This window comes from Pseudophryne corroboree, chromosome 6 (genome assembly GCF_028390025.1).
Source record: "Pseudophryne corroboree isolate aPseCor3 chromosome 6, aPseCor3.hap2, whole genome shotgun sequence".
Classification (NCBI taxonomy): domain Eukaryota; kingdom Metazoa; phylum Chordata; class Amphibia; order Anura; family Myobatrachidae; genus Pseudophryne; species Pseudophryne corroboree.
The window spans coordinates 263,098,721-263,125,288 of NC_086449.1; the positions used below are offsets into that span (position 1 = coordinate 263,098,721).

General features: G+C 45.4%; 1 protein-coding gene across 6 annotated transcripts in view; it reads right to left on the reverse strand.

The window, feature by feature from the left end:
- TM6SF1 (transmembrane 6 superfamily member 1) overlaps positions 1-26,568 on the reverse strand; it is a 93,372-nt gene that overhangs the window by 64,110 nt on the left and 2,694 nt on the right. For 4 of the 6 annotated variants that reach the window (XM_063925959.1, XM_063925962.1, XM_063925960.1 and 1 more), the window contains exons 2-4: positions 26,245-26,348; positions 15,591-15,688; positions 7,013-7,116 (exon numbers count right to left, since the gene is read on the reverse strand). In XM_063925959.1, the coding sequence (XP_063782029.1) occupies positions 7,013-7,116; positions 15,591-15,688; positions 26,245-26,348 (306 nt within the window). Of the gene's footprint in view, positions 1-7,012; positions 7,117-15,590; positions 15,689-26,244; positions 26,349-26,568 lie in introns of those variants that run through there. The other 2 variants (XM_063925963.1, XM_063925964.1) reach the window with 2 other exon arrangements.

A 26,568-nucleotide genomic window follows, 5' to 3' on the forward strand; every position in this document is an offset into this window, starting at 1 on the left:
ACTCACATGCCCCCAGTGCCAAATACAGCCCCCTTCCCCCCATGTGCCAGGTACACCTATACCCCCCCAGTGCCACATATGCCCCCAGTGCCACATAAGCCCCCCGCCCCCTGTGCCACATATGCCCCCAGTGCCACATAAGCCCCCCTCCCCCTGTGCCACATATGCTCCCAGTGCCACATAAGCCCCCCTCCCCTGTGCCGCATATGCTCCCCCAGTGCCCCCCATGCTCCCCCAGTGTGCCCCCCCCCCCCCCCCGCTCCCCCGCTGTTTTGTGTTGGAGGGACACGGAGGGCACAGCGCGCGCCTCTCCTGTGTCCCTCCTGGGTCTCCGGCGGGTCTGTTAAAGGAAGTGCCGGTTCGTGAGCCAATCAGAGCTCACGAACGGCACTTCCTTTATTAGACACGCAGGAGGGACAGGGACACAGGAGAGGCGCGCGCTGTGCCTCCTGTGTCCCTCCTTACAGCAGCGGAGGGAAGGAGGAGACCGCAGATTTACATGCGGACGGCTCGTCCGCATGTCAATCTGTGCTAAATCAGTGGCGCCCCCGCAGCCCCTCGCCCCCAAGCCACCGCGAGGGCTGCGGGGGCAGTAGTTACGCCACTGAATAGATTATATTTTACTTTCCCATTGCCTTCTACCACAAGTCACGTGTTCCCACATTGAGACTATAGCCCTCTCCAATCATGCTCTGGTCACAGCCACCCTTCACCTTCCAGATACCTCCTCCTCACTCAAACTGTGGAGATTCCCCTCCTACCTAGCCAAATCTCTCAAATTCCAACAACGTTTAGAATCTGCCTGGGAGACCTACAGGATAAATAATTTGGCCCATTTGGACAGTGATCCCATTCTATTTTGGATGTTGGCAAAAGCAGTCCTCAGGGATGACATTATTTCCTATGTTTCCAATGTGACCAGACAATATGCCTCCCAATATCTGGAATTTAAGAGGTCCTTGACTACAGCCTTTCAGCTGTACAAAGCCTCCCTGACTCCCCAATCTAGACTATTATACATGGAAGCTAAAACATATTTTGACGAATTTATGAAGTCTATGGATGACCGATACCTTTTTCCTGTGAATTATAAGTACTATAAATTCGGCAATAAAGCAGGACGTTTACTGACTAATCTACTCAATAGCACTTGCCCCCCCCCCCCCCCATGGTGACTCGCCCATTGCACACCTCTTCAGGTGCTCTGACCACGAGCAATAAGGAAATCTCTGATGTGATGAAACATTTTTACCAGGAACTATACTCCACCCCTTTGTCTACCCCCTCTCCATGTTCTCATGATAGCTCTCCCTGGCCCCAGACGTTCTGGGATACACTTCCTACTCCACACCTTCCATCATCTATGGTTCAGACTCTTCTTGACCCTATTACTCTTTTAGAAGTTAAACGGGTTATTGGTCAATTTAGTCGTGAAAAGGCACCTGGCCCAGACAGTTTCAGCGCAGATTTTCATAAAATCCTTCTTCCTCATTTAGGTGATACCTTAGTGCGGGTACTGAATGGCTTGCTCTCTTCAACATCTCTCCCTCCCCACTTTAACACGGCTATCCTTAAGTTCCTCCTAAAACCAGGTAGGGATCTCTCACTTCCTGGTTCCTACCGTCCCATATCACTCCTGAATCTTGACTACAAATTACTCACCAAGATCATGGTGGATCGCATTAAATTACTGCTTCCACATATTATACACAGAGATCAGACTGGATTCATAGCAGGGTGTCACTCTGAAATTAATGTTCGTCGGGTACTCTCAGCAATATATTATGCTCATTCCTTGCCTCCCACTGACCTCCCCCTCATACTCTCCCTAGATGCTGAAAAAGCATTCTATATGGTTGAATGGGCTCACCTATTTCATACCCTCTCTAGATTTGGATTCCCAGACGTCTTCATTGATCTCCTCAAACTACTATACTCTGCCCTTCAGACTCAGGTATCTTGTAATGGAATTCTCTCTTCCCCTTTCACCATTGGCAGGTGCACGAGACAAGGGTGTCCCCTTTCCCCTCTACTCTTTGCAATTGCCTTGGAGCCCCTGGCGATCGCTCTAAGACAGTCAAGGAACTTCTCAGGAATACGAGTTGGTGATGTTGACCTGCGTCTCGCTTTCTTCGCAGATGATATGCTACTATTTGTGTCTAACCCAACCACCTCTCTTCCCGAAATTTTAGGACCGATTGGTGCTTTTGGGAACAGAGCGGGATAAAGGATTAACATCGCCAAATCAGAACTTCTTTCACTGGGCTCTTCCTCTCGTACCCTATCGGACTGTCTCCCTGATATTTCTTTTAAGATCTCCCGCACAAAAATTACCTACTTAGGAATTCAGATTCCGCCTGATCTTTCCAGACTATACGAGGAAAATTTTACTCCCCTATTAACTCGTATCACTGCATTATTGGATGGTTGGAAATTACTTCCCCTATCTTTGTTAGGGAGGGTGGCTGTGCTACAAAGTATAGTTTTCCCAAAATTATTCTATCTCATGCAAATGCTCCCTATTAGCCTTTCTAAACGAGATATATTATACGTACACAAAATTATGGCCAGATTTTTATAGAAAGGTAAAAAATCGTTCATAGCTTTAGACAAACTTATGGCTCTAAAAATGGTGGGGGGAGTTGGTATTCCAGATTTTGCTTCTTACTCCCTGGCCACCCTGTTCTGCTGTGCTGCTGATTGGCTGTTTGATAGAGATCTTTTCACAGACCCTGTCCTAGATGAAGCCCTTTTTCATCCCTATTCTCCCGATGCACTTTTATTATCCAAGGCTACACTCATCCCGACTCACATACTGCATAACCCCCTCTTCCATTATATTTATTATGCTCGGAACACACTACATAGGAAATTTCGCTGTAATTCCCGCACCTCATCATGCATCCCGTTATGGGGTAATCCTATGTTCCCTCCCTCTCTTACCAACTCTAACTTTTGTATCTGGAGGGAGAAAGGTTTGACAAATTCCTCAAAGGTCTATGATCCTGGAGGCACTTTCCTCCTGTTCTCAGATCTTCGAGATAAATATGACCTCCCTTCTTCACATTTTTTTATGTACTTGCAAATTCGTCACTATCTGGGATCTACTACACTTACCCAAAAATCACTTAATGACAACTCCAGTTTACTTAATCCCCTACTAGTATCCCTGAATGTGCACAAATCAGGCCCTACACGTATTCGACAGCTCTACTCTATCCTGACATCGGCCTCCACTGATGCAAGATGGGATAAACTCATGAAACAATGGCAACAGGATCTACCTCATCTCACGGACCATCACCCCCTCAGCAGTAGTTTTACGCTTGCAATGAAATGGTTAGCTTCCCCATACTTACAGGAGGTACAGCTACGCACTTTGCAAAGAGCATATATCTCCCCAGCCCAACATGCCAGATTCCACCCGACCGAATCTGGGGAATGCCCCAAATGCCACGTACGCACTGCTACCTTTTATCACATGTTTTGGCAGTGTGGCCTGATTCGCATCTTCTGGCATAAAATAGCCTCATTTGTGAATCAACTGCTGGGAATACGGGTCAAAGTGACTCCTGTGGCATGTCTTTGCGCTGACTTTAATGATTGGGACCTAGGCCCCTCACGACTTCGCTGGCTCCCGTTCCTTACAGTATTGGTCACTGTATCCCAAAAAATTATATTGTCACATTGGCTAACAGCTTCTCCCCCTAAGATGATGGAAGTTCACGGGAAACTTTTACAAATTCTATATTTTGATAGAAGATCAGCCCAAGTCAACATAGAGATAGGTGTAAAATCCTTCTACAAGAAGTGGTCCATGTACATAGATTCCCGTGATCAGGCCACACAAACCCAAATATTGAAAGTATTTGAAAATACAGAATGGTTTCTTCATAGACGATTATTGGAAGATCCCACACTATGACCACCCCTTCCCCACCCCCACCCTTCTTCATTAAGGCTTACTAGCTCTCACTGGGTTAATATTTCTTCAACTCCAATTATCGCATAAATCGTCTATATACATGCTGTTATTGGTACTACTGTATTATTTTTCTAATGTCCCCGCCCTCCCTCTTGTGTGCCCCCCTACCTACCCTTCCCTTCTATTCCCCTTCCTTATAGCTTTGGGTTCCTCTCTGTTCGATAGAGATTGTAGTTTATTTTGTACTCATCCTTCTACATTGTGGATACGTCATATAGTTGTAGATGTATACATATCGCTCTTTATGGTATTATTTCTCTTTTCTCAAATGTTCTGTATGACTGTTTCATGGCCATGTATACCTACTATCTGCTTTTCTTTGTGTATTTTGTTTGAAAAATTCAATTAAACAGATTTAAAAAAAACATACTGTAGATCAATGTAAATGTATAGTGTCACCACAGTTATGATCATACGCCCAATGTCCTTTTCAATATACAAAGCCTTTATCCATTAATCTCTAACACATACTGTACTGTACTGTACTGTATACTGTGCCCAAAACAACAGAGAGCATGTAAGCTCACTCTGGATAGTGAGGTACATGCCCATCTCCTTAAAGGTTTCACCTTGATATATAGGGTGTGCATGTGTAACAAATTAGAGTTTTTTGTGGATTTTAAAATCAGCCAAGGTGGAAGGAGAGTAATAGGACCAGTATATGTCTGATTCCCCCAGCCTCTGTTGTCACACAGTCATGTCCTGCAGAGGAGGGTGGATAAGAGAGCTGAGGTGAAAGAAAGATGTAGAGGTCACTTCTACTGTCTGGAAGTCCAAAGCTACTGCGTCCTGATATAGTAGGACATTGCAGGACACAGTACAGCTGATGAAGGGGTTCCCAGAGAGGAGTTCCTGTAACCAGGGAGAGTGAGGGCAGAAGAGTAATCCCAGCGGGAGTTCCAAAGTCAGTCCACGTGTGCTGCCAGCACTGTGTCCTGCAATCTGTCAGTGCAGTGTCATCTGACAGTGCAAACAGCTACCATTACTGCTGAGTGGAGCATGCACAATGCAATAACTGACCTCATGCAGCACACCATGGCCGGGTCACCAAAGAGCAGGAGACAGGGGCATTCTTCTATGGTAGCGTCTAGTTTACCTTCGTGGAGAGGACCTTTCCCATAACCCCTTGGGTCCATGTCACAATCTATTTGGAATAGTAAAGTGTGGCGAGCGAAGCGTGGCGGGCGAAGCGAGCCCGCGAGAGTCCAATGCTGCATAGGAAAAAATTTTTACCCCAAACGAGCGGAGAACGAAGCAAACATTTAGGTGCTGTAAGGGCGGAAGTTCTCTCCTGCCCTCTCGTTGTGTCACTTCCAGGTCCTGAGCACGAAGGTAACATAGACACAACCATTCTTCTATACCTCGTCCTGTGCCAGAAAGGGGGTGGGGCCGCCAGATGCCATGACATCACAGGGAGGTGTCTTTGATGTGGGCTAAATTCAAAGCCCCATAATGAGGCATATGTAACGCTGCCTCTTCTCATTTTTTCAATGGGCTTTTACTGCCCGTGGATTGGCCACACCCCCTGCCCGCCCCTTCTTCAGCCAGTTTACAATTGTCAGTGGGAGGCAGAGTTCTTACTGCCTCCTATCCAGATTGGCTGCATTTTCATGGCAATAATGATTAGAATAATATAAAGAAGATTTTTATGGCACAGAATCTGTGTTATAAATATCTTCTTTGTTTTATTTTAATCATTATGACATGTGAGGCACTGCCTCCCCTGACTGCATGTCCCTGGTGACCGCCCTCATCTCTCATTAGTGTTCCTCCTTTACCTGCTTCCAGAAGTCATCGGTAATATAGGCAAGTCTTTCCCATGAGTGCCTTTTCCCACTGCCTGCTCAAGTGTGCCTCTGACCACCCCTCCCCATGACGGGTAGTCTTCAGTATGCCGACTGACGGGATCCCGGCGCACAGTATACCGGTGCCGGGATCCCAACAGCCGGCATACCGACACTTATTCTCCCTTGTGGGGGTCCACGACCCCCCTGGAGGGAGAATAAAATAGCGTAGCGCGCCACCGTGCCCGTAGCGTGGCAAGCGCAGCAAGCCCACAAGGGGCTCATTTGCGCTCGCCACACTGTCGGTAAGCCGACGGTCGGGCTCCCGGCGCCGGTATGCTGGTCGCCGGGAGCCCGACCGCCAGCATACCGTAGTGAACCCCCCATGAATGCCTCCGACCGCCTGCCTCCCCATGAACGGTGTACATGTCCATTCAATCTTAATATGCATTTGGTGTTTGTTTTTTTCGTAATTAGCGCAAGTAGCTGTAAATATTTTTCTAGTGTTTATTTGGGAGACTAAAGGGTCCTTTTTTATTTGGACTAATCAGTTATACTCCATAGTTGTGTGCACACAAACACAACTGGGCTATTTCTGCTGCTGGGTTCTAAATAAATAATCTAATCACTGTTGTTTAGCTATTAAAACACCTGACTTAAAATTGGTTTTATTCTGCTTTAAAAAGGCACAATAACAGTACTTTTTTATCAAAATAAATGGAAGTGAAATAAATGTGTCTAATTTTTAATGTTAAAAGAAAGCACCCATGTGTATATAACCTTAAGGCCCATACACACGGTGAGATTCGGGCTATGCCTGATTCTCACTATGCGACAGGGGCTAGGTCGGCACATAATCAGTATCGCAAGCACACTCATTATGTGCTTGCGATACTGACTATGTGCAATTCGGCTAAGTGTCAATTTTGACTATCTCTTCTATAGAGATAGTCAAAATTGACTTGCCTGCACAGTCTATCTATTCTTGCGATGCCGACCGCGCATCTGCATCGAATCGGGATCGCAAGGGGACTTTCACCTTGCGATCTGCACTAACTTTTCTTGCTATTTTGACTATATAGTCAAAATAGTAAGAAAAAATCGCACCGTGTGTATACCCCATTAGTTTTCTACTTTGTTGCAACAACGTTGTTACATAAATAAATAAAACCAGTTGAAACTTACACCTAGCTACAATTTTGGCCATTATACTGATGTTTTTAATAAGATTAAAGCTACTTACTCCCAAGCGATCGCTGCCACCATAAGGAGATACATCAGGTAATGTGCAGTGCCATCCCAGTAACAGATCATGTGACCATGTGCTGTATTCAAGTAAGGCTCAGCCTGAGGAAAATACATTAGGTCAGTTACTATATACGTAACACATGTGCACTTGATATTATCTCATTGGAACTTCACTTGATTATTAAGAATTCAAATTTGTTTTATGTTCCACATACAGTATGTGACAGCATTGTACTTTGTAGGTCATGTGAGCATCGGGGATCATATTTATTTCCGCTGCTATTGCTGGCAAAATGATACTCACATTTAAGTGAGTATCATTCTTAAGAATATGTATTTGATCATTTATCTACCTGAATCCAGACATTTCAGATAAGTATCTTTATAAAAGACACTAATTACCATTGCACAGGAAAGCCATTTTGTGCATACAAATAAAGCTTTTTAATTCACTGAGATCATGTGCTGTTGCTAGGGATCTTATAAATTCACTAGTAAGCTGCACCTCCCCTGAGGTTATGTTTTCGTACAAAATTTATAGCCCCCCCAAATAATGGCATAAATGTCAAACATACACAAGTAAATGTTATATCTATAACCAGTCTAATATTGTGTAGGTTTCCTCGTGCCGCTAAAGCAGCTCTGACCCATCGAGGTATGGACTCAACACTCAACATACCTCTAACTTTAGCAGCAGATCCTTTAAGTCCTGTAAGTTGGGAGGTGGCTCCTCCATGGCTGGGATTTGATTTTCCAGCAGATCCTACTAATGTTCGATCAGATCTGATTGACATCTGTGGAATTTGGAGGCCAAGTCAACACCTTGAACTCTTTGTCATGTTCCTCAAACTATTCCAGAGCAATTTTAGCAGTGTGGGAGGGCACATTATACTGCCGAAAGAGCATGAATGGTTGTACTTAGGGGGTTATTCAGGTTTATTAGCAAACCAAAAAAGTTAGCAATTGGGAAAAACCATGTTGCACTGCAGATGGGGCAGATGTAACATGTGGAGAGAGATTTAAGTTTGGGTGGGTTATATTGTTTCTGTGCATGGTAAATACTGGCTGCTTTATTTTTACACTGCAATTTTGATTCCACTTTGAACACACCCCACCCAAATCTAAATGTCTCTGCACCAGAACATTGCCCAGAGCATCACAATGCCTCCGGTGGCTTGTCTTCTTCCAATGGTGCATCCTGGTGCCTAATCTTCTCCAAGTAAAAGACACACACGCATGTGGCTGTTGACATGATGTAAAAGAAAACTTGATTCACCAGACCAGGCCACCTTCTTCCATTGCTCCATGGTCCAGTTCTCTGATGCTCACATGCCCATAGGCACTTTCGGTGGTGGACAGAGGTCCACATGCGCACTCTGACTGGTCTCTCCACTGAGGACTGCCTGTCTTGCACTTTGTTGCCTGCTGGCAGTGCTGTAAAAGTGGATGCGCCCTCTCTCCTCCCCAACACAAAGGAACCATCTATTTTTCACCGCAAGTCCATGGATAATTTCAGAGTATGGCTAACACTATCCTGTGGCCAGAGCATTCCACATATCTGCCAGCTTGCACTACCAAAGGAGCCACAATGGGCTTAAATACAGCTTGACTTTCCTAACAGGCACCCACTACTGGAAGTTACTTTATTGTAATTACAAACTGCTTTAGGTCTATCCACATTAACACTGGATCCTGGATTCACTGTTCCTCATGAACTGTCCATACAAGTATAAACTCACCCGGACATCCCACAAGGCAACCAAGGCACCTTCCTAGGGTCCGGTGGGTCCCGAAGGGCCTGTGGCCAGGCCCTACAAAATCTAGCCCATCCAGGGTCTATTACAAAAGCTGGCTTCTAGTTAAATGTTTTACAAAGGCTCTGTAATGTGGCTCAGCCCAATATTAAAATCACCAGTACTGGCACGGAGCTCCATTATTGTGCCTCTACAAAACATTCCCAAAGGAGCACTGCATGACCACTGTTGCATGTCATGATGCCACGTGGACCTTGTCTGCACTGCCAGAGTCTAATTATCTGCATTGCATCGGAGGGCCCATTGCCAGCCCCAGCACAGCAGCAGCTGTCACTGCCAGCACCATTGGCGGATTGTGTCATTGGTCAGCTGGGGCATTTGTAGCTGGCCCAACCTCCGACCCCTACGCACCCTACAGTGAGATAACGCAGCTGGATGTCGTCAGGTAAATAAACTCTCCTTACGACTGCCATTTGGAGAGCTTCCAGGATGGATGTACATTATACGGTATTGTAGTGAGAGGGTTTGTGTCTCATCACAATTGCCCACACTTCTGTGGGATCAGCTTCCTTCAAGAAAGAGAAAAACAAGACCTGCACATTCTGCACCTGCAATAGTGATTTGAAACTGGATTTCTGGATTGCACAGCTGCAAGAGGAAAAATAGAAATCTGGGTCTTCCAGCTCAGCCAGAGCCAGCAGAAAGTCATAAGCAGGAGAGGGGTTTAAAACTCCCATACACCCAGTGCATAGTGCACTGATGCCTGTAGGAGGCCAGCGAGTAGGCTGCAGTTTTAAAGTGCCAGGGACTGAAAAGTGGCTGTGCCAGGAGAGCATGGCAGGTGGTAGCTGCAGGTCATTGCAGCAGAATGACTGTTGAAAATGGGGAGTGTTAAGACATTTACTTTAATTTGTTTATTTAAAATTATGACCAGGCCCAAGCCTGTCTATGCTATGTCCAGTGTTTGATGCCAGTATAGACACTGTTTTCCTAGAAACCTGCCTCAGAGTCTTTATTTCAAGTACCCGTTTTACATATGGTGTCCCATAAGGGGAAAATTAGCGCTACTGAGTCCCCATGCAAAAATCAGACGCCTTTGGTGTGGCAAAGGATTTGAAGGCAAACATTTCCGGTTTTTGTGAGTAATGGATGCTGGCCCTAAATAACTGTAGTTATATTAAAAGCACTGGGTAATCTAAGGTTGCTTATTTTACAGTTGCTTATTTTGATTTTTTCATAAATTCAAATGCTGTCTGCTATTCACAAGCTACATGTTAGGTTTGGTTGTTGTGTAATCAAGTACACCTGATAGCAGGGCAGAGCACACATACTGAGGTAATTAAGCACTGCTGATGGGTGGGTAGGGGCCCCAGTGCATTGCTGTGCCCAGGGGCCTACACTGCTGTTAAGACAGCTCTGGCGAGGAGGCTACAGTTTTATAGTGCCAGGGACTGTGGAAGTTGGCTATGTCAGGAGAGCATGCTGTTGCAGCAGAATGACTGTTGAGCATGTGAAGTGCTAAGCCATTTACTTTAATTTGTTCATTTTAAGTTGTCTGCATATGCTATGCCCAGTGTCTGATGCTAGTAAAGACACTGTTTTACTGGAAACCTGCCAAATACCTGTTTTACAGTATATTGTCGCTGACCTCTTGTCCCACTTTGCCTGTGAGCTAGTCTCTGGATCTCCCAGAATGAGCATGAAGAAATTTTACAAACTTCTCTGTTTGTGACTGCTCTCCCACATTACAGTCGAAGCTGTCAATATAAAATGTTAATGGGATCTGTAATATTGGTTATCTCTGATGGTAAAATGTGATCCTAATCTATATGATATAACATGATGAGTATCCTTCTATGATTCATTTTTGTTAGGAATCATGTTGGTGTAAAATGATAGTCATCTTTGCTGCTATACTGAAAGTCACACTGTTGGCTGTGTATCCCTTCACTGGTGTAATCTGAAGGGATACAGAGCCAATATAAAATGATGTGCTCTCCTGGCAGAGTAATGTGATGCACATTATGTAGGTCATCACAGCAGCTGGTATAATATTTAGCATGTTTTGGTTTTTCCTGTCGGGGGACAGTTTTGTTTCTATTCCTGTTGGGGCCAATGTGGTGGGAGGTTTTCCTGTCAGGGGCCAATGTGTTTTCTTTTTCCTATCAGAGGCCATTGTGTTTCTTTTTTTCCTATTGTGGCCAATGTGTTTTACTGTTTTTTTTTGTAATTTAAGGGAGGCCTGTCCACTCCCCACCTGCCACAAAACAATTAAGCCTATACTGTAAGATCGCTCATTAGCGAACGATGTGGTTCACTGACATCGGCCCATCGCTGCCTCACTGACAGCAGTCCATTGCTGCCTCAATGACAGTGGCATATCCCTGCGTGACTGACAGCAGCACAATAACAGCAGCCCATCCCTGCGTGACTGACAGCAGCCCATCCCTGCCTTACTGGCAGCGGCACATCACTGCCTCACTGATAGACATGCACATTTCAACTATTTGAGTACACTTACACAGTTATCCTGTTACTGCAAATGTTTATTCATTAAAAATAATTCAAATTAAAAAGCCTATTCTGTATCTGTTTCACTCTATTTGTCATAACAGAAGCCATTTTATAATATAGATATACCACTCTTGGGTACACACAACACCCAGGAATGAGTTATCTACTACACATATACATGATTTAGTGATACAAATTTTTTTTTTATGAAGTACAGAAATAAAAGGAACATTCCATTGCTAGTTTACAGTTGAGATACATTATATTATAAATATTTCTTCAAAATGTGACATTTGCTGTTGAAAAATATGTAGGTTTCAAATTGTTATTAAGTATTTTAATACTGCTGGAAAAACAGCATATCCATTTATAATCTACATGGAATTCTTTCCATTCTCTATTTATAAGACCAAAGTAAATTAAGCCATACAGTAAGTGCAAGATTTATTTTATAGATCAATGAGCTTAACAATAAAAGCTGGAAGGTGGATTAAATACAGTATTTGTAAATAATTTTCCTTAGAAAGAACAGAAAGAATTGGCTCTGTATCCAACATCCATACAGTACATGACGTAGCTTTTGAAATTGCTTTGTATATTTAGGTATTTGCTGGTGTCCATGTTCTGCGATAGTGAAAGTGTCTGTATCCAGCATGCACCTAATCAGGTAGGCTTAGACACAGGAAGTGCCATTTAAAAAAAATGGAAACCTTAGTGTCAAGGTGGCAGCAAGCACAGGCCACAGAACCCCTGCAATACAAGCATATTTTTACATATGCTTTGAGGCGGTGGAAATCATTGTCACATACTTACAGTACAGTAGGATAACTTTTTCACTAGCCAGGATCAGTAATTAGGAAAGGTAAATTTTTATTCCCATGGATACCACTGCACATAGGGGGTCATTCCGACCCGATCGCTCGCTGCAGCCGTCATTCAGTAGCGATCGCCTCTGCCTGATTGACAGACAGAAGCGGTCGCAGGGCGGGAGGGGGCTGGACGGCGGCGTCAAGCCGCCGTTTAGGAGGTGCGGTCCGGCCAACGCAGGCTTGGCCGGACTGTTGGGGGGGGGGGCGGGCCGCGACGGCTGCGTGACGTCTCACGCAGCCGCTACAGCCAGTGGCAGTGACGATCAACTCCCGGCCAGCCACAGGAGCTGCGCTGGCCGGGAGTTACTCCTCAAATACAAAAGCATTGCTGCTGTGCGATGCTTTTGTATTTGTGCGGGGGGCGCCGGACTGACATGCGAGGCGGACTAGCCCTGAGCTGGGCGTCTCCCCGCATGTCAGGGAAGATGATCGTAGCTGTGCTAAATTTAACACAGCTACGATCAACTCGGAATGACCCCCATAATATCTAGTTGTGACACATGTAACACACACAAACTTAATCATTCAGCAACCAAGTAGCACTATTTGAGAAGAAAAATATACATAGTGAGATAGATAAAATAATTGGTTAGTTTTTCAAAAGGTTTCATATGTGCTCTATATGATCTCGTGATCAGCCACAATCAACTCCCTCCAAGGAACCCCACAAACTGGCCTGGAAGAAAGACTATGGAGAGGCTCCAGAGTCATGGGAGTGGGAGGAAATTCGAGAGCTGACTGCTAAGTCTTCAGATATAATATAGTATGCCGGCGGCCAGCATACCGGTGCCGGAATCCCGACCAACAACATACCGACAGCTGGGCGAGCGCAAATGAGCCCCTTGCTGGCACGGTGGCGCGCGCCGCACTATCTATTCTCCCTCCAGGGGAATCATGGACCCCCAAAAGGGAGAAAAGGTGTCGGTATGCCGGGTGTCAGGATTCTGACGCCGGTATACTGTGCGCTGGGACCTGACAGCCGGCAAACTGAAGACCACCCAAGTCTTCTATATGTGTTAGAGTGAGAGAAAACACTTATAAACGCTTATACCAATGGTACCTTGTTCCTACATGCGCTTGAGCCATATTTCCCCAGACATCGGATAGATGTTGGAGGGGATGTGGAGAGGAGGGCACCTTCGCTCATATTTGGGGCCACTGCCCTAAAATTAAATGCTTCTGGGATATGGTACATCGCTTAATTCTCTCCCTTGTAGGTATATCAATCCCACACTGCATCTCATATTCCATTCTATTGCGGCCCATTTCCGAATGTGATAGAACTTCTCATGCACTTATTCGACACATCCTTAACGCAGCTAACCGTGCCATTGCAGCTCGCTGGAAGTCAGTAGACCCCCCTTTCTTCCTCTTCTCTACATAACTCGATATGGCACACCTATCACTTAATGTAGAGAGCTGCAATGGCACAGGTAGCTGCGTTAAGGATGTGTCAAATAAGTGCATGAGTAGTCTTAGAGCAGGGGTGGCCAAACAGTCGATCGCGGACATGCGACCAGTCGATCCGCCGCCCATCCACGAGAGGCGAGGAGAGCGCAGCGCGTGCTTCTCCTGCCTGCCGCCTTGCCCCTAAGTCTGGTCTCCGGCAGTGACGGCGGAGTGTATAGCTCAAATCAGGCGCCGGTTCGTTAGCCAATGAGAGCTCGCGGACCGGCGCCTGATTTGAGATATACACGCTGCCGTCACCGCCAGAGACCAGACTGAGAGGCAGGGCGGCAGGCAGGAGAAGCACGCGCTGCGCTCTCTACACAGTGGTGAGCAGCACTGTCAGGGCATATGTGGCACTGTGGGGGCATGGCACTGTGGGGGCTTATCTGTATCTGGCACTGTGGGGGCATATCTGGCACTGTGGGGGCAAATCTAGCACTGTGGGCACATGGCACTGTGGGGTCATATCTGTATCTGGACTGTGGGGGCATATCTGGCACTGTGGGGGCATATGTGGCACTGTGGGGTCATATGTGGCACTGTGGCGGCATATCTGTATCTGGCACTGTGGGGGCATATCTGGCACTGTGGGCACATGGCACTGTGGGGTCATATGTGGCACTGTGGGGTCATATGCGGCACTGTGGGATCATATGCGGCACTGTGGGATCATATGCGGCACTGTGGGGGCATATGTGGCACTGTGGGGGCATATGTGGCACTGTGGGCACGTGTCACTGTGGGGGCATATCTGTATCGGGCACTGTGGGGTCATATCTGTATCTGGCACTGTGGGGTCATATCTAGCACTGTGGGGTCATATCTGGCACTGTGGGGGCATATCTGGCACTGTGGGGGCATATGTGTATCTGGCACTGTGGGGGCATATGTGTTTGAGGTTTTTACCTGTGGGGGCCAATGTGTTATTTCATGCGAGACAGTCATTACACTCTGTGCAGCAAGGCTACGTCCCTTTTTTATACCACGCCCACTTTTTATACCACGCCCACTTTTTGTTATGCCACGCCCTTTTTTGGGCGCTATTATCCCACCTAGGTAGATCACAAAAGCTTTTCAGCTTTCAAAGTAGATCGCCGACTCCGAAAGTCTGGCCACCCCTGTCTTAGAGCATATCACCAGCTACCTGCATGAGTGTCCTCACAAATTCACTAATATCTGGTCTCCCTGTATCTCTTATCATGAGGCTAATGCTTGTACCTTATACAGTAGTTTTCTGTTTGACATAGCTACTGCCTACTGTCACCCACCCCTACCTCCTTTCCTGTTACTAACACTTCCCCACTCTCCTCCTTCACTCCCTACTTACTTCTGTCTCCCCTCTTCCTTTTATTTTTCTTCTTCCACCTGTTCAGAATGTTATGTTTGATCGTTACTTGATTCTTCGTTAAATGCAATTTTACAATTGATACCTACCTGTATGCTGTGATGTAAAATTTGAAATGAAACTTTCTCAAAAAAATTAAAATAAAATAAAATTGGTTAGTTCAAATGTGGACATTTCTACCCTTAATTCTGGCATACTAACTGTCATAACTTTACTCCTGGCATAACATTAAGGTAGTTATCCTGACTGATGGCAGCAATAAAGCTGGAACTCCACAGGTCCTGACAGGTTAGGGGCCCTCAGATTTTGTGTTTTCCACCAGTCACACCAAGAAGCACCTGCCAAATACCAACACATCTATGGAAATGGTTTTAAATTTATGTTCTCTACATAAATTTAATTTTACATTTTTGTTTATTGATGTAACCTGTTCAGTCGGTGCTGCAACTGCCCATTATAAAGTCTCTGATCTACTGACTGATTCACCTGGATAATTAAAAAAAAATGAAAGGTCTCATACTTTGCACAATACTGTATATAGATTAGAAGTCTAGCTATAACTTCTCCAAGCACATGAAGATCCATAAAGCAGTAGAAAGTATTGGTCGGACAGTAGCACAAAACTTGTCTAGTTGCAATTACCTCTTTTAAATAAAGGCTCATGAATCCGTCAATGATTCCATCCTGTTCCAGTCCAATGATAAGCCCCACGACACTGGTAAAAGCAAACACGGCAAATACTACCAGGGAAAGAGACAAGAAATGATTAGCAAAGTGTAGACTGACTATAGTATTTTTCTGCCAGTCTGTCCATAATATTTTAATTCTCAGCATTTCAATATAATGTTCAAAAGCGATATTACTGTATAAAAGCAAATGTTACGGTATTATGAATTTAAAAGCATCCTCCCTGTCATTTTTCCAATATGCAGTTTAATTTAAGAGATTCATTTGTCATTAATCACCATTTCTCTGCAGTAACAAGTAATATTAGAACCATCACATTTTCTATTTTTAGCAAAAAATCAACTACCGGCTAAATATTATAACGTCACCAATTCCAGGCATTGTGTTCTCCCATGTTCTGTATCAGCATTACTCTATGTTGATAGCAAGTCGAAAAAGGCTGCAAGACCAGGGAGGGGCAAAACCAGCAGCTACCAGGTGAGGGAGGAGGAAGATAAACTTCATCACTGATTATCCTCTCCAGCAGCTAGCAAAACTGTGCAACACCGTGCTTTTCATCGCTTGGTAAAATGATTGCACATACCACCTCCATAATGGGCTGTAGAGGCAGATTTTTGGAACATAAACAGGTACCTATACCTCTTGATTCATTTAGTTAAACTTGTTTTCTGGTGAAAAAAGGAAAGGACTTATCTCAGCTTGATGAAGTGACCCTTTTGTGTACTGTGCAGTGCTGTAACTAGACTTTTTTGGTGCCCTGTGCCAGAAAGAGAATTGGTGCCCCAGTCCCCACCATATTTTTCCAATAGGAACATAAGGCGCACACCTCGTGGGGAAGGGGCATGACAAAATTGATCCCAGAGAAAGTCCATGCTATGATGGCCATTCCCTTCACAAAGTACAAGGTAAGCTTCATATAGTTAAAACTTTCCAGCTTGGAATTCTCTAGATTTATATGGAAGGGCAGATAGTTGAATGAATAGTGTCCAACTGCAATGTCATAGGCAAGGGGTTCAAATTCCGGGCACATCAGCATCCCGAAATGTAATAAAGGACAGTGCGACTGAACAACAGAGAGTTAAATGCTGTATAAGTATTAACGACAAAAGGGGTGGGAGTAGGAGACAAGGGCGGTCAGAATATGCTGGGCTTCAAAAAAGTGGTAAGCTGTAAGAGAAAGTGATTAATAATTCATAATTGACAAGTGCTGCCAAGAGCACCCCTTACCCTGCTCGCTATGTGCGGAGCACACTCCGCACATACCTAGTTATGGCCCTGGAGAAAGGGGCAGGCTTCATGGAGCAGAAGGAGTGGAGTCTGGGCCAGGAGGGGGAGGAAGTAGAGGTATCCTCACCGCAGCCCATTGGCGACAGTATGTTATAGAGAGCTCAGCACAGCAGTAACACCCCCGATGATGGCTGCAATGCAGCTGCGTGACCTTGAGGCTAAACTAGAAATATTTCCTATGGGTTCAGGGGAGCCCATTGTGAGAGGGGGGCCCAGGGTTACTTGCACCCCCCCCTTAATCCGGCTGTGAGTGATTTGTAGGGACCAGTGCGTGATTGTTGTTATTCATGGGATACAGTTGGAATGGGACAAACACACAGAGACAGAAGCTGTTTTCTGGGTGCACTGAGAAACTCACAATTAATATTTAAAATATAACTTTTATTATTTTCATTTATAATACAATAATTTTTATTCAGCCATTATGAAATATTTAAAAACTATATAGAGTGAATCGATAGTAAAGAAAGTGTTTTAAAATGAAAAATAAAACAGAGACTGCTAAGTTTTTATCTGTTGCTTATTCTTCCAATAAAGGCATTATAGCCCCCACTGAAATTTCTAAAGTTATATTTGTATGATCTAGAGATGAGCGGGTTCGGTTTTACTCGGTTTTACTCGGTTCTCAAAACGGCATCTAATTGGCTCACGGATGTCACGTGTTTTGGATAGCCAATAAGATTCGGTTTTGAGAACCGAGTAAAACCGAGTAAAACCGAATCCGCTCATCTCGATCATGTATATTTGTTGATTTGATTCTATTTCAACTTTTCCAGGAGATCATACCTCTCATCCATTGGCAGGCCCGGCGTTACCCGCTCAGCAAAGGGATGCAGTGCAGGTAGGCGCCAGGTAGGAGAGGCGCTCTGCCTGCCCTGCATCCCCACTGTTGCACCGCCTGTCCCCCTGCTGCTGCCGGCTACTGTGCCTGTCACAGTGACAGGCAGCGGCGCCGGCAACTTGTATCCTCCTCCTCTCCCTCCCCTGTTACATCGGAAGTGTTTGTCTGAAAAGGGGTGGAGCTACACGGAGCGGAGGGGGCGGAGCTACATGGGACTTTAGTGAGTGGAGCTACACGGGACTAGGCTGCTACAGTACAGATCCTGCCTGCCAGACAGCTTGGTAAATTAATGAAAAGTGAGTGAGAGAAAGAAAGTGTATGTGTGTGTGTGTGTGTGTGTATGTATGTATGTATGTGTGCGTATGTATGTACATCTATATCTGTGTATGTGTGTGTATGTATGTACATCTATATCTGTGTATGTATGTGTGTGTATGTATGTACATCTATATCTGTGTATGTATGTGCATGTGTGGGCTAGTGGTGAAACTATAAAGGGGCCCATTACCAGCGGCATTACAATGAGTCAGATTGACTCATGACATGCCTCCCGTCGCTGATCCACTGGCCGCAAAAGAGTATCCCGAAGCCCAAGGAGAGGAGTTGAAGGGGGGGGGGGGGGGGGAATGTGGGCCACAGCGCTTTTGTCACCCTTCAAGACAAGTCAGCTCCACTTCACCTCTCTCAGCTGGCCACTCACACACACTGCATGCTTGGAGGAGGGACACATTGATGGCGTGAACAGCTGCAGCGAGGGCCACTGCAGAGCCTCAGCCGCTGTGGAGAGCAAGCCAAAAGCCAGGCCAGCTGCAAGTCTTAAAGTATGTTTCTGTTCTGAAAATTAAAAAAATGTGACTCCTGGGCACACTTATTTAGTCTCTCCCTCCCTCTCCATCTTTCTCTCCCCTTCCTTCGGTCTCCCTGTCCAGTGGCGGAACTATCACCAGTGCAAGCGGTGCCTTACACTGGGGCCCGCCACTGTCTAGGGGCCCAAAGCCAGCGCGGCATGTAATGAGTCAAACTGACTCATTACATGCCGCTGTGTGCTGCGGGCCACCGCCGCCCACCGAGGACAGGAGCAGAAGGGATGCAGCGGCCACGGGAGAGGAGGGGGGGAGGAGGGTGGTGGAGGAGGGAGCCGCAGCAGCGCAGTGTAATTGGTGGAGGTGCTGCTGCAGCTGTCCCTCTCCTTCCAGATAGGCTGTCCTCCGCCGCTGTGAAGGCTTGGATGCACTTCCCTCATCACAGCGGCGGCGGGCAGCCTATGTGGAAGGAGAGAGACTGCTGCAGCGGCGCCTCCACCAGTTACACTGCGCTGCTGCGGCTCCCACCTCCCTCCTCCTTCTTCTCCCCTGCCCGGGATCATCATCTGCCAGAAGCTGCTGCACCGCGGAGCCTGACTGCCAGCAGAGACAGTAAGTATAATCTATTCTTTCTTTCTATCTATCTGTCTGTCTATCTTAATGTGTAAAAAGGGGATGGTGTCTGCTGTAATGTGTAAAAAGGGGACGCTGTCTGCTGTAATGTGTAAAAAGGGGACGCTGTCTGCCTTAATGTGTAAAAAAGGGGACGCTGTCTGCCATAATGTATAAAAAGGGGACGCTGTCTGCCATAATGTGTAAAAAAGGGGATGCTGTCTGCCGTAATGTGTAAAAAGGGGATGCTGTCTGCCATAATGTGTAAAAAAGGGGACGCTGGCTGCTGTAATGTGTAAAAAGGGAACGCTGGCTGCCGTAATGTGTAAAAAGGGGACGCTGGCTGCCGTAATGTGTAAAAAGGGGACGCTGGCTGCCGTAATGTGTAAAAAGGGGACGCTGTCTCCCGTAATGTGTAAAAAGGGGACGCTGTCTGCCTTAATGTGTAAAAAGGGAACGCTGTCTGCCATAACGTATAAAAAGGGAACGCTGTCTGCCGTAATGTGTAAAAAGGGGGACGCTGTCTGCCATAATGTGTAAAAATGGGGATGCTGTCTGCCGTAATGTGTAAAAAGGGGACGCTGTCTGCCGTAATGTGTAAAAAAGGGGACGCTGTCTGCTGTAATGTGTAAAAAGGGGACGCTGTCTGCTGTAATGTGTAAAAAGGGACGCTGTCTGCTGTAATGTGTAAAAAAGGGGACGCTGTCTGCTGTAATGTGTAAAAAAGGGGACGCTGTCTGCCGTAATGTGTAAGAAGGGGGACTGGCTGCCGTAATGTGTAAAAAAAGGGACTCTGGCTACCGTAATGTGTTAAAAGGGGATGCTGTCTGCCGTAACGTGTAAAAAGGGGATGCTGTCTGCTGTAATGTGTAAAAAGGGGGACTGTCTGCTGTAACATGTAAAAAGTGGACACTGTCTGCCGTAATGTGTAAAAAGGGGGATGCTGTCTGCCATAATGTGTAAAAAAGGGGATGCTGTCTGTCGTAAATGTGTAAAAAGGGGACGCTGTCTGCTGTAATGTGTAAAAAAGGGGACGCTGTCTGCTGTAATGTGTAAAAAAGGGGACATTGGCCCTCATTCCGAGTTGTTCGCTCGCAAGGCGAATGTAGCAGAGTTACACACGCTAAGCCGCCGCCTACTGGGAGTGAATCTTAGCTTCTTAAATGTGCGACCGATGTATGCGCAATATTGCGATCACAAACGAGTTAGCAGTTTTTGAGTAGCTTCAGACTTACTCTGCCTGTGCGATCAGTTCAGTGCTTTTCGTTCCTGGCTGACGTCATAAACACACCCAGCGTTCGCCCAGGCACACCCACCGTTTCCACGGCCACTCCTGCGTTTTTTCCGGAAACGGTAGCGTTTCCAGCCACACGCCCCTAAAACGCCGTGCATCCGCCCAGTAACACCCATTTCCTGTCAATCACAATGCGAACGTCGGAGCGAAGAAAAAGCCGTGAGTAAACTTACTTTCTTCATAGCAAAGTTACTTGGCGCAGTCGCAGTGCGAACATTGCGCATGCGCACTATGAGAATTCTCACTGCGATGCGTTGAAAAACTCCGAGCGAACAACTCGGAATGAGGGCCATTGTCTGCCATAATGTGTAAAAAGGGGACGCTGTCTGCCATGTGTAAAAAGGGGACGCTGTCTGCTGTAATGTGTAAAAAAGGGGACGCTGTCTCCCGTAATGTGTAAGAAGGGGGACTGGTTGCCGTAATGTGTAAAAAAGGGACGCTGGCTACCGTAATGTGTTAAAAGGGTATGCTGTCTGCCGTAATGTGTAAAAAGGGGATGCTGTCTACCCTAATATGTAAAAAGGGGGACTGTCTGCTGTAACATGTAAAAAGTGGACACTGTCTGCCATAATGTGTAAAAAGGGGGACGCTGTCTGCCATAATGTGTAAAAAAGGGGATGCTGTCTGCCGTAAATGTGTAAAAAGGGGACGCTGTCTGCCATAATGTGTAAAAAGGGGACGCTGTTTGCTGTAATGTGTAAAAAAGGGGACGATGTCTGCCGTAATGTGTAAAAAGGGGACGCTATTTGCCGTAATGTGTAAAAAGGGGGACTGTCTGCTGTAACGTGTAAAAAGGGGACATTGTCTGCCGTAATGTGTAAAAAAGGGGACGCTCACCCCTTTTGCTGACACGCGTCTTAGGCGCACGCTATCACTTTGTAAAGTGTGAGAGGGCGCAAATTTATTGTTTGCAGGAGGGAGCCAAACACCCTAGCACCGGCCCTGAGTGGAGCTTTAGGTATTACTAACCAATACAATGTAACTGTATTATTGTTACAATGAACAGTATCATACAGTCATACGGTGTTGCTTGTTCTGTTAAAATAAATGGGTGGTCTTCTGTATGCCGACTGACGGGATCCCGGCGCACAGTATACCGGCGCCGGGATCCCGACAGCCGGCATACCGACACTTATTCTCCCTCATGGGGGTCCACGACCCCCCTGGAGGGAGAATAAAATAGTGTGGCGCGCATAGCGCGCCACCGTGCCCATAGCGTGGCGAGCGCAGCGAGCCCACAAGGGGCTCATTTGCGCTCGCCACACTGTCGGTAAGCCGGCGGTCGGCTCCCGGCGCCGGTATGCTGGTCGCCGGGAGCCCGACCGCCTGCATATCGTAGTGAACCCAAAATAAACAGTGTCCTTTTATTAGTGTAATATCTAATGCTCTTTTTCTGTTGCAATAAACATTGGGGCAGATGTATTTACCTGGAGAAGGCATATGGTAGTGATAAACCAGTATTAAATCCAAGGTGATAAATGCACCAGCCAATGAGCTCCAATATGTAAATTAACAGTTAGGCGCTCATTGGCTAGTGCATTTATCACCTTGCATTTATTACTGGTTTATCACTTCCTTATGCCTTCTCCAGGTTAATACATCTGCCCCAATGTCTTTAATGCCTGTGTTGTTTTCTTATTTTTCATTTCCTAGTGGTCATATAATGTGCAAACTAAATATGTTCATAACTCATAAGATTATGAAGGACATATTTTCACCTTAAGGGTATCTCAGTTTCAAATAGTACCTTTATTCACAGTGCTAGTGTCCTGCGGGTCCGCCAGTGACACTGCACCCTGTGAATATAATGGTTTCTATCACTGACAGAATCCCTTAATTTCATAAGGTATGTGTGTCCTAATCTAATAGGCATGTGCTGACATACAGTAATTTCTGTAGATATAGTGCTAATAATGCCCCTTTAGGTACAAGACACTGGTTCTATTAAAAGCACCGGTAATTTATTAACCAGAATATCCCACTGATATGTGTTCTAATCGCTGAGTGCACAATATTTTCAATACTAATATCGTTCCAGTGGGTTCACTTAAGTGTTTTAATACACATATTATTAGTATATCCTATTGTTAGATGTTATTTCATATGATCATTATCAGCCTTTCATTATCTGCACTGCGGCCATACACATGCCACTCACTCCCACTTCCTCAGACGATCCTGTCTCACATTCCTGGTGTATTTTTACAATTAATAATACACTGTTTTCTCCTCTCCGTAGGTGCAATTGCAATGTATATATTTTATTTGGGGCACTGATAATCAATATGTCCAGCATTTTTGTCTGTGCATAAATGTTGCACAGACGGATTTCAGTGGGGGCTATAATGCCTTTATTGGAAGAATAAGCAACAGATAAAAACTTAGCAGTCTCTGATTTAATAATTCATTTTAAAACACTTTACTTTCTATTTACTCTATATAGTTTTTAAATATTTCATAATGGCTGAATAAAAATTATTGTACATAATGAAAATAATAAGTTATATTTTAAATATCAATTGTGAGGTTCTCTCAGTGCACATAGAAAACAGCTTCTGTTTCTGTGTGTTTGTGTTATAGGTCTATAGGCTATGGGTAGCACTTCCAACTAATAATATAATTAGGTATATATATATATATATATATATATATATATATAAAATCAGTGGAGGAACTAGCGAGTGATGGGCCCAGGTGCAACAAGATGCTTTGGGTTCCCCCTCATATCCCGTCCAAGTCCACCCCCTCACCCCCAACTCTAAATTAAGGTTTCTTTGCATGCTGCCGTATTATGGGGGTAATTCTGAGTTGATTGCAGCAGCAAGTTTGTTAGCAATTGGGCAAAACCATGGGGGTCATTCCGAGTTGTTCGCTCGTTATTTTTTTCTCGCAACGGAGCGATTAGTCGCGAATGCGCATGCGCAATGTCCGCAGTGCGACTGCGCCAAGTAAATTTGCTATGCAGTTAGGAATTTTACTCACGGTTTTTTTCTTCGTTCTGGTGATCGTAATGTGATTGACAGGAAGTGGGTGTTTCTGGGCGGAAACTGGCCGTTTTATGGGTGTGTGCGAAAAAACGCTACCGTTTCTGGGAAAAACGTGGGAGTGGCTGGAGAAACGGAGGAGTGTCTGGGCGAACGCTGGGTGTGTTTGTGACGTCAAACCAGGAACGACAAGCACTGAACTGATCGCAGATGCCGAGTTAGTTTGAAGCTACTCAGAAACTGCTAAGAGGTGTGTAATCGCAATTTTGAGAATCTTTCGTTCGCAATTTTACTATGCTAAGATTCACTCCCAGTAGGCGGCGGCTTAGCGTGTGCAAAGCTGCTAAAAGCAGCTTGCGAGCGAACAACTCGGAATGACCCCCCATGTGCACTGCAGGGGGACAGATATAGCCTGTGTAGATAGAGTTAGATTTGGATGGGGTGTATTCAAACTGAAATCTAAATTGCAGTGTAAAAATAAAGCAGCCAGTATTTACCCTGCACAGAAACAAAATAACCCACCCAAATCTAACTCTCTCTGCAAATGTTATATCTGCGCCACCTGCAGTGCACATGATTTTGCCCAATTGCTAACAAACTTGCTGCTGCAATCAACTCAGAATTACCCCCTATATATCTATTATGTATAGATGATATTGATATATTATTTAAAAAAGGGATCTGGTGAGGGGAAATGGATACCTAGCAACAGTGCCATAACTAGACATATTAGTGCTGTGTGCAAGAAACTGCATCAGCGTCCCCCCTTTATGTAAAATAGGGGCAGTGTGTGCCTTAGACGTGCGCAAAAAATATAGGGGCATGGCTTCATGGGGAAGGGGTGTGGCCACAAAATAATACCAATTCATATTATGGTGCACAGTAGTCTCCATTATTCAAATTACACTGCACAATAGCGCCACTACACCAGGTAGAGCCCTTTTTACACATTACGGCAGACAGCGTCCCCTTTTTACACATTACGGCAGACAGAAAAGAAAGAAAGAAAGAAAGAAAGGACAAAATAGATGATACTTACTGTCTCCGCTGGCTCAGGCAGTCAGGCTCCTCGGTGCAGCTTCTGGCAGATCCCGTGCAGGGGAGGAGGAGGAGGAGGGAGGGGAACTCGGGAGCAGCAGCAGCACAATGTAATTGGTGGCAGCGTCGCTGCAGCTGTCCCTCTCCTTCCACATAGGCTGGCCACCGCCGCTGTGATGAGAGAAGCGTATCTCGGCATTCACAGCGGCGGTGGCCATCCTATATGGAAGGAGAGGGACGGCTGCAGCGGCGCCTCCACCAATTACATTGTGCTGCTGCGGCTCCCGAGTCCCCCTCCCTCCTCCTCCTTACCCCCGTGGCTCTCTCCTCGGCTCTTAGGCGGCCCGCAGGCGCAGCACACAGCGGCAGCCAGGCGGCATGTAATGAGTCAGTTTGACTCATTACATGCCGCTGGCTTTGGGCCCCTTCCCAGTGGCGGGCCCTAGTGCAAGGCACCGCTTGCACTGGTGGTAGTTCCGCCACTGATTGGTATATATATATATATATATATATATATATATATATATATACCAAAGAAAATTTCTAATAAAAGGGAACGGAGCAATGTACTAATTGAATCACTACTGGTGCGGGAGTATTTCTGTTTTGTGGCTATAGTTGGAATGAGGTTTGGGGGGCACTCCAGACACTCTCACACAGGGTGCTAGAGTACGCAGGGCCCGCCCTGTGCACAGAGGATACTCTCCGCTGATAGTACAAGAGCACAGCGGTAGATGTTTGGAGCACAGCGACAGATTTTAGTGAGCTGTAGCCACTGCAGTCCCTGTAAAGGAAATTGGTCTATCACTGAGGAAACTGTGCATTTACTTACATCATGCAGAGTATGTGATTCTCCATAGGTGCCCCTAGTGACATCTTATAAGTTAGTATGACACGGCTGCTCTTATAAATTAGGAAGAGCACTTTTCTTATGCATTGGGCAGACAGCATTCCAATATGAACATTATTTGCAGTGATTTTGGAGTACCAGGAATAACCTACAGTTCCTAGTCTATGTACAGTACCACATGACTATCACTGATGGTATAGGTCTGGTGGCAAATTGTGAGAAAAACCTTTAATACTGGCTTGCATGGTGTCCTTAGGGAAAGGCTTAAAAGAAACTCTTGATGGGGCAATACATTGATCTGTATTAACTTGACATTTATCAACAGCTCTGTTAAAAGCAAATATAACTTCACCTTTCCAGAACACAAAGCTGAAACCTGTATCACACAGTGATGATAACTTCCTAGAGGTGGAAAAGCTGAGATAACAGTCATTTGAGTTACTGTGGTATAACTGGCCAAGCCTCTGTCTGTGAGATCAAACAGTCCACACAGTTCATTTTCTGCAGAGCAAGTCTGCAAGATTGTCAGTCAGCAACTATGCACATGCTCTCATAGAAGTATATTACACTTAGCATGGTAACCCACTGCCAAGGGTGAAATGTAGCATGGTGGACATAAGTATAAACAGACTAATCGTTTAATATTGATTACTCCACTCAATAATATACAACACTTTCACAAAGATTAATGTTAAATAGTGCACTAGTACATACTCTTTATTAATTTGATGACAAGCTGAGGTTGGAAACATGTTTCTTAGAGCGTCGCTGCTATTGTAAATACATCACTGTCTGTTAAAAACTCAGTTCTTTCAATATTTTTAACAATAAAATGAAACGGTGAGACCCTTTATCTCTATAGCAGTACACAGACAGTTTCATATATATGCCCATACCTACCATAAAACAAAGGATCTTTGGGTGGTTTCTGAATGACCAATAGACATGATAACAAGGCTATCAACATTAAAACCCCAGCACCAGCAACAGCAACCAGCCAGGAACTGAAAAATACAAGTGATGTGTTAATGACCAATTCAACTATCACATGGTCCTGAAATCAAGCTCTGCTGTAATTAGATTTTGCGGCTGTGATGTTGGACATCAAGGCTTTTCAGGTGTAGGAATACATGTAAAGAAACTGGTAAGCCTGGGACACTACTGGTGAGTAAATTACATAGTTGTACAATACATTATTGCTCATTCTCCAAAGCTATTGGACAG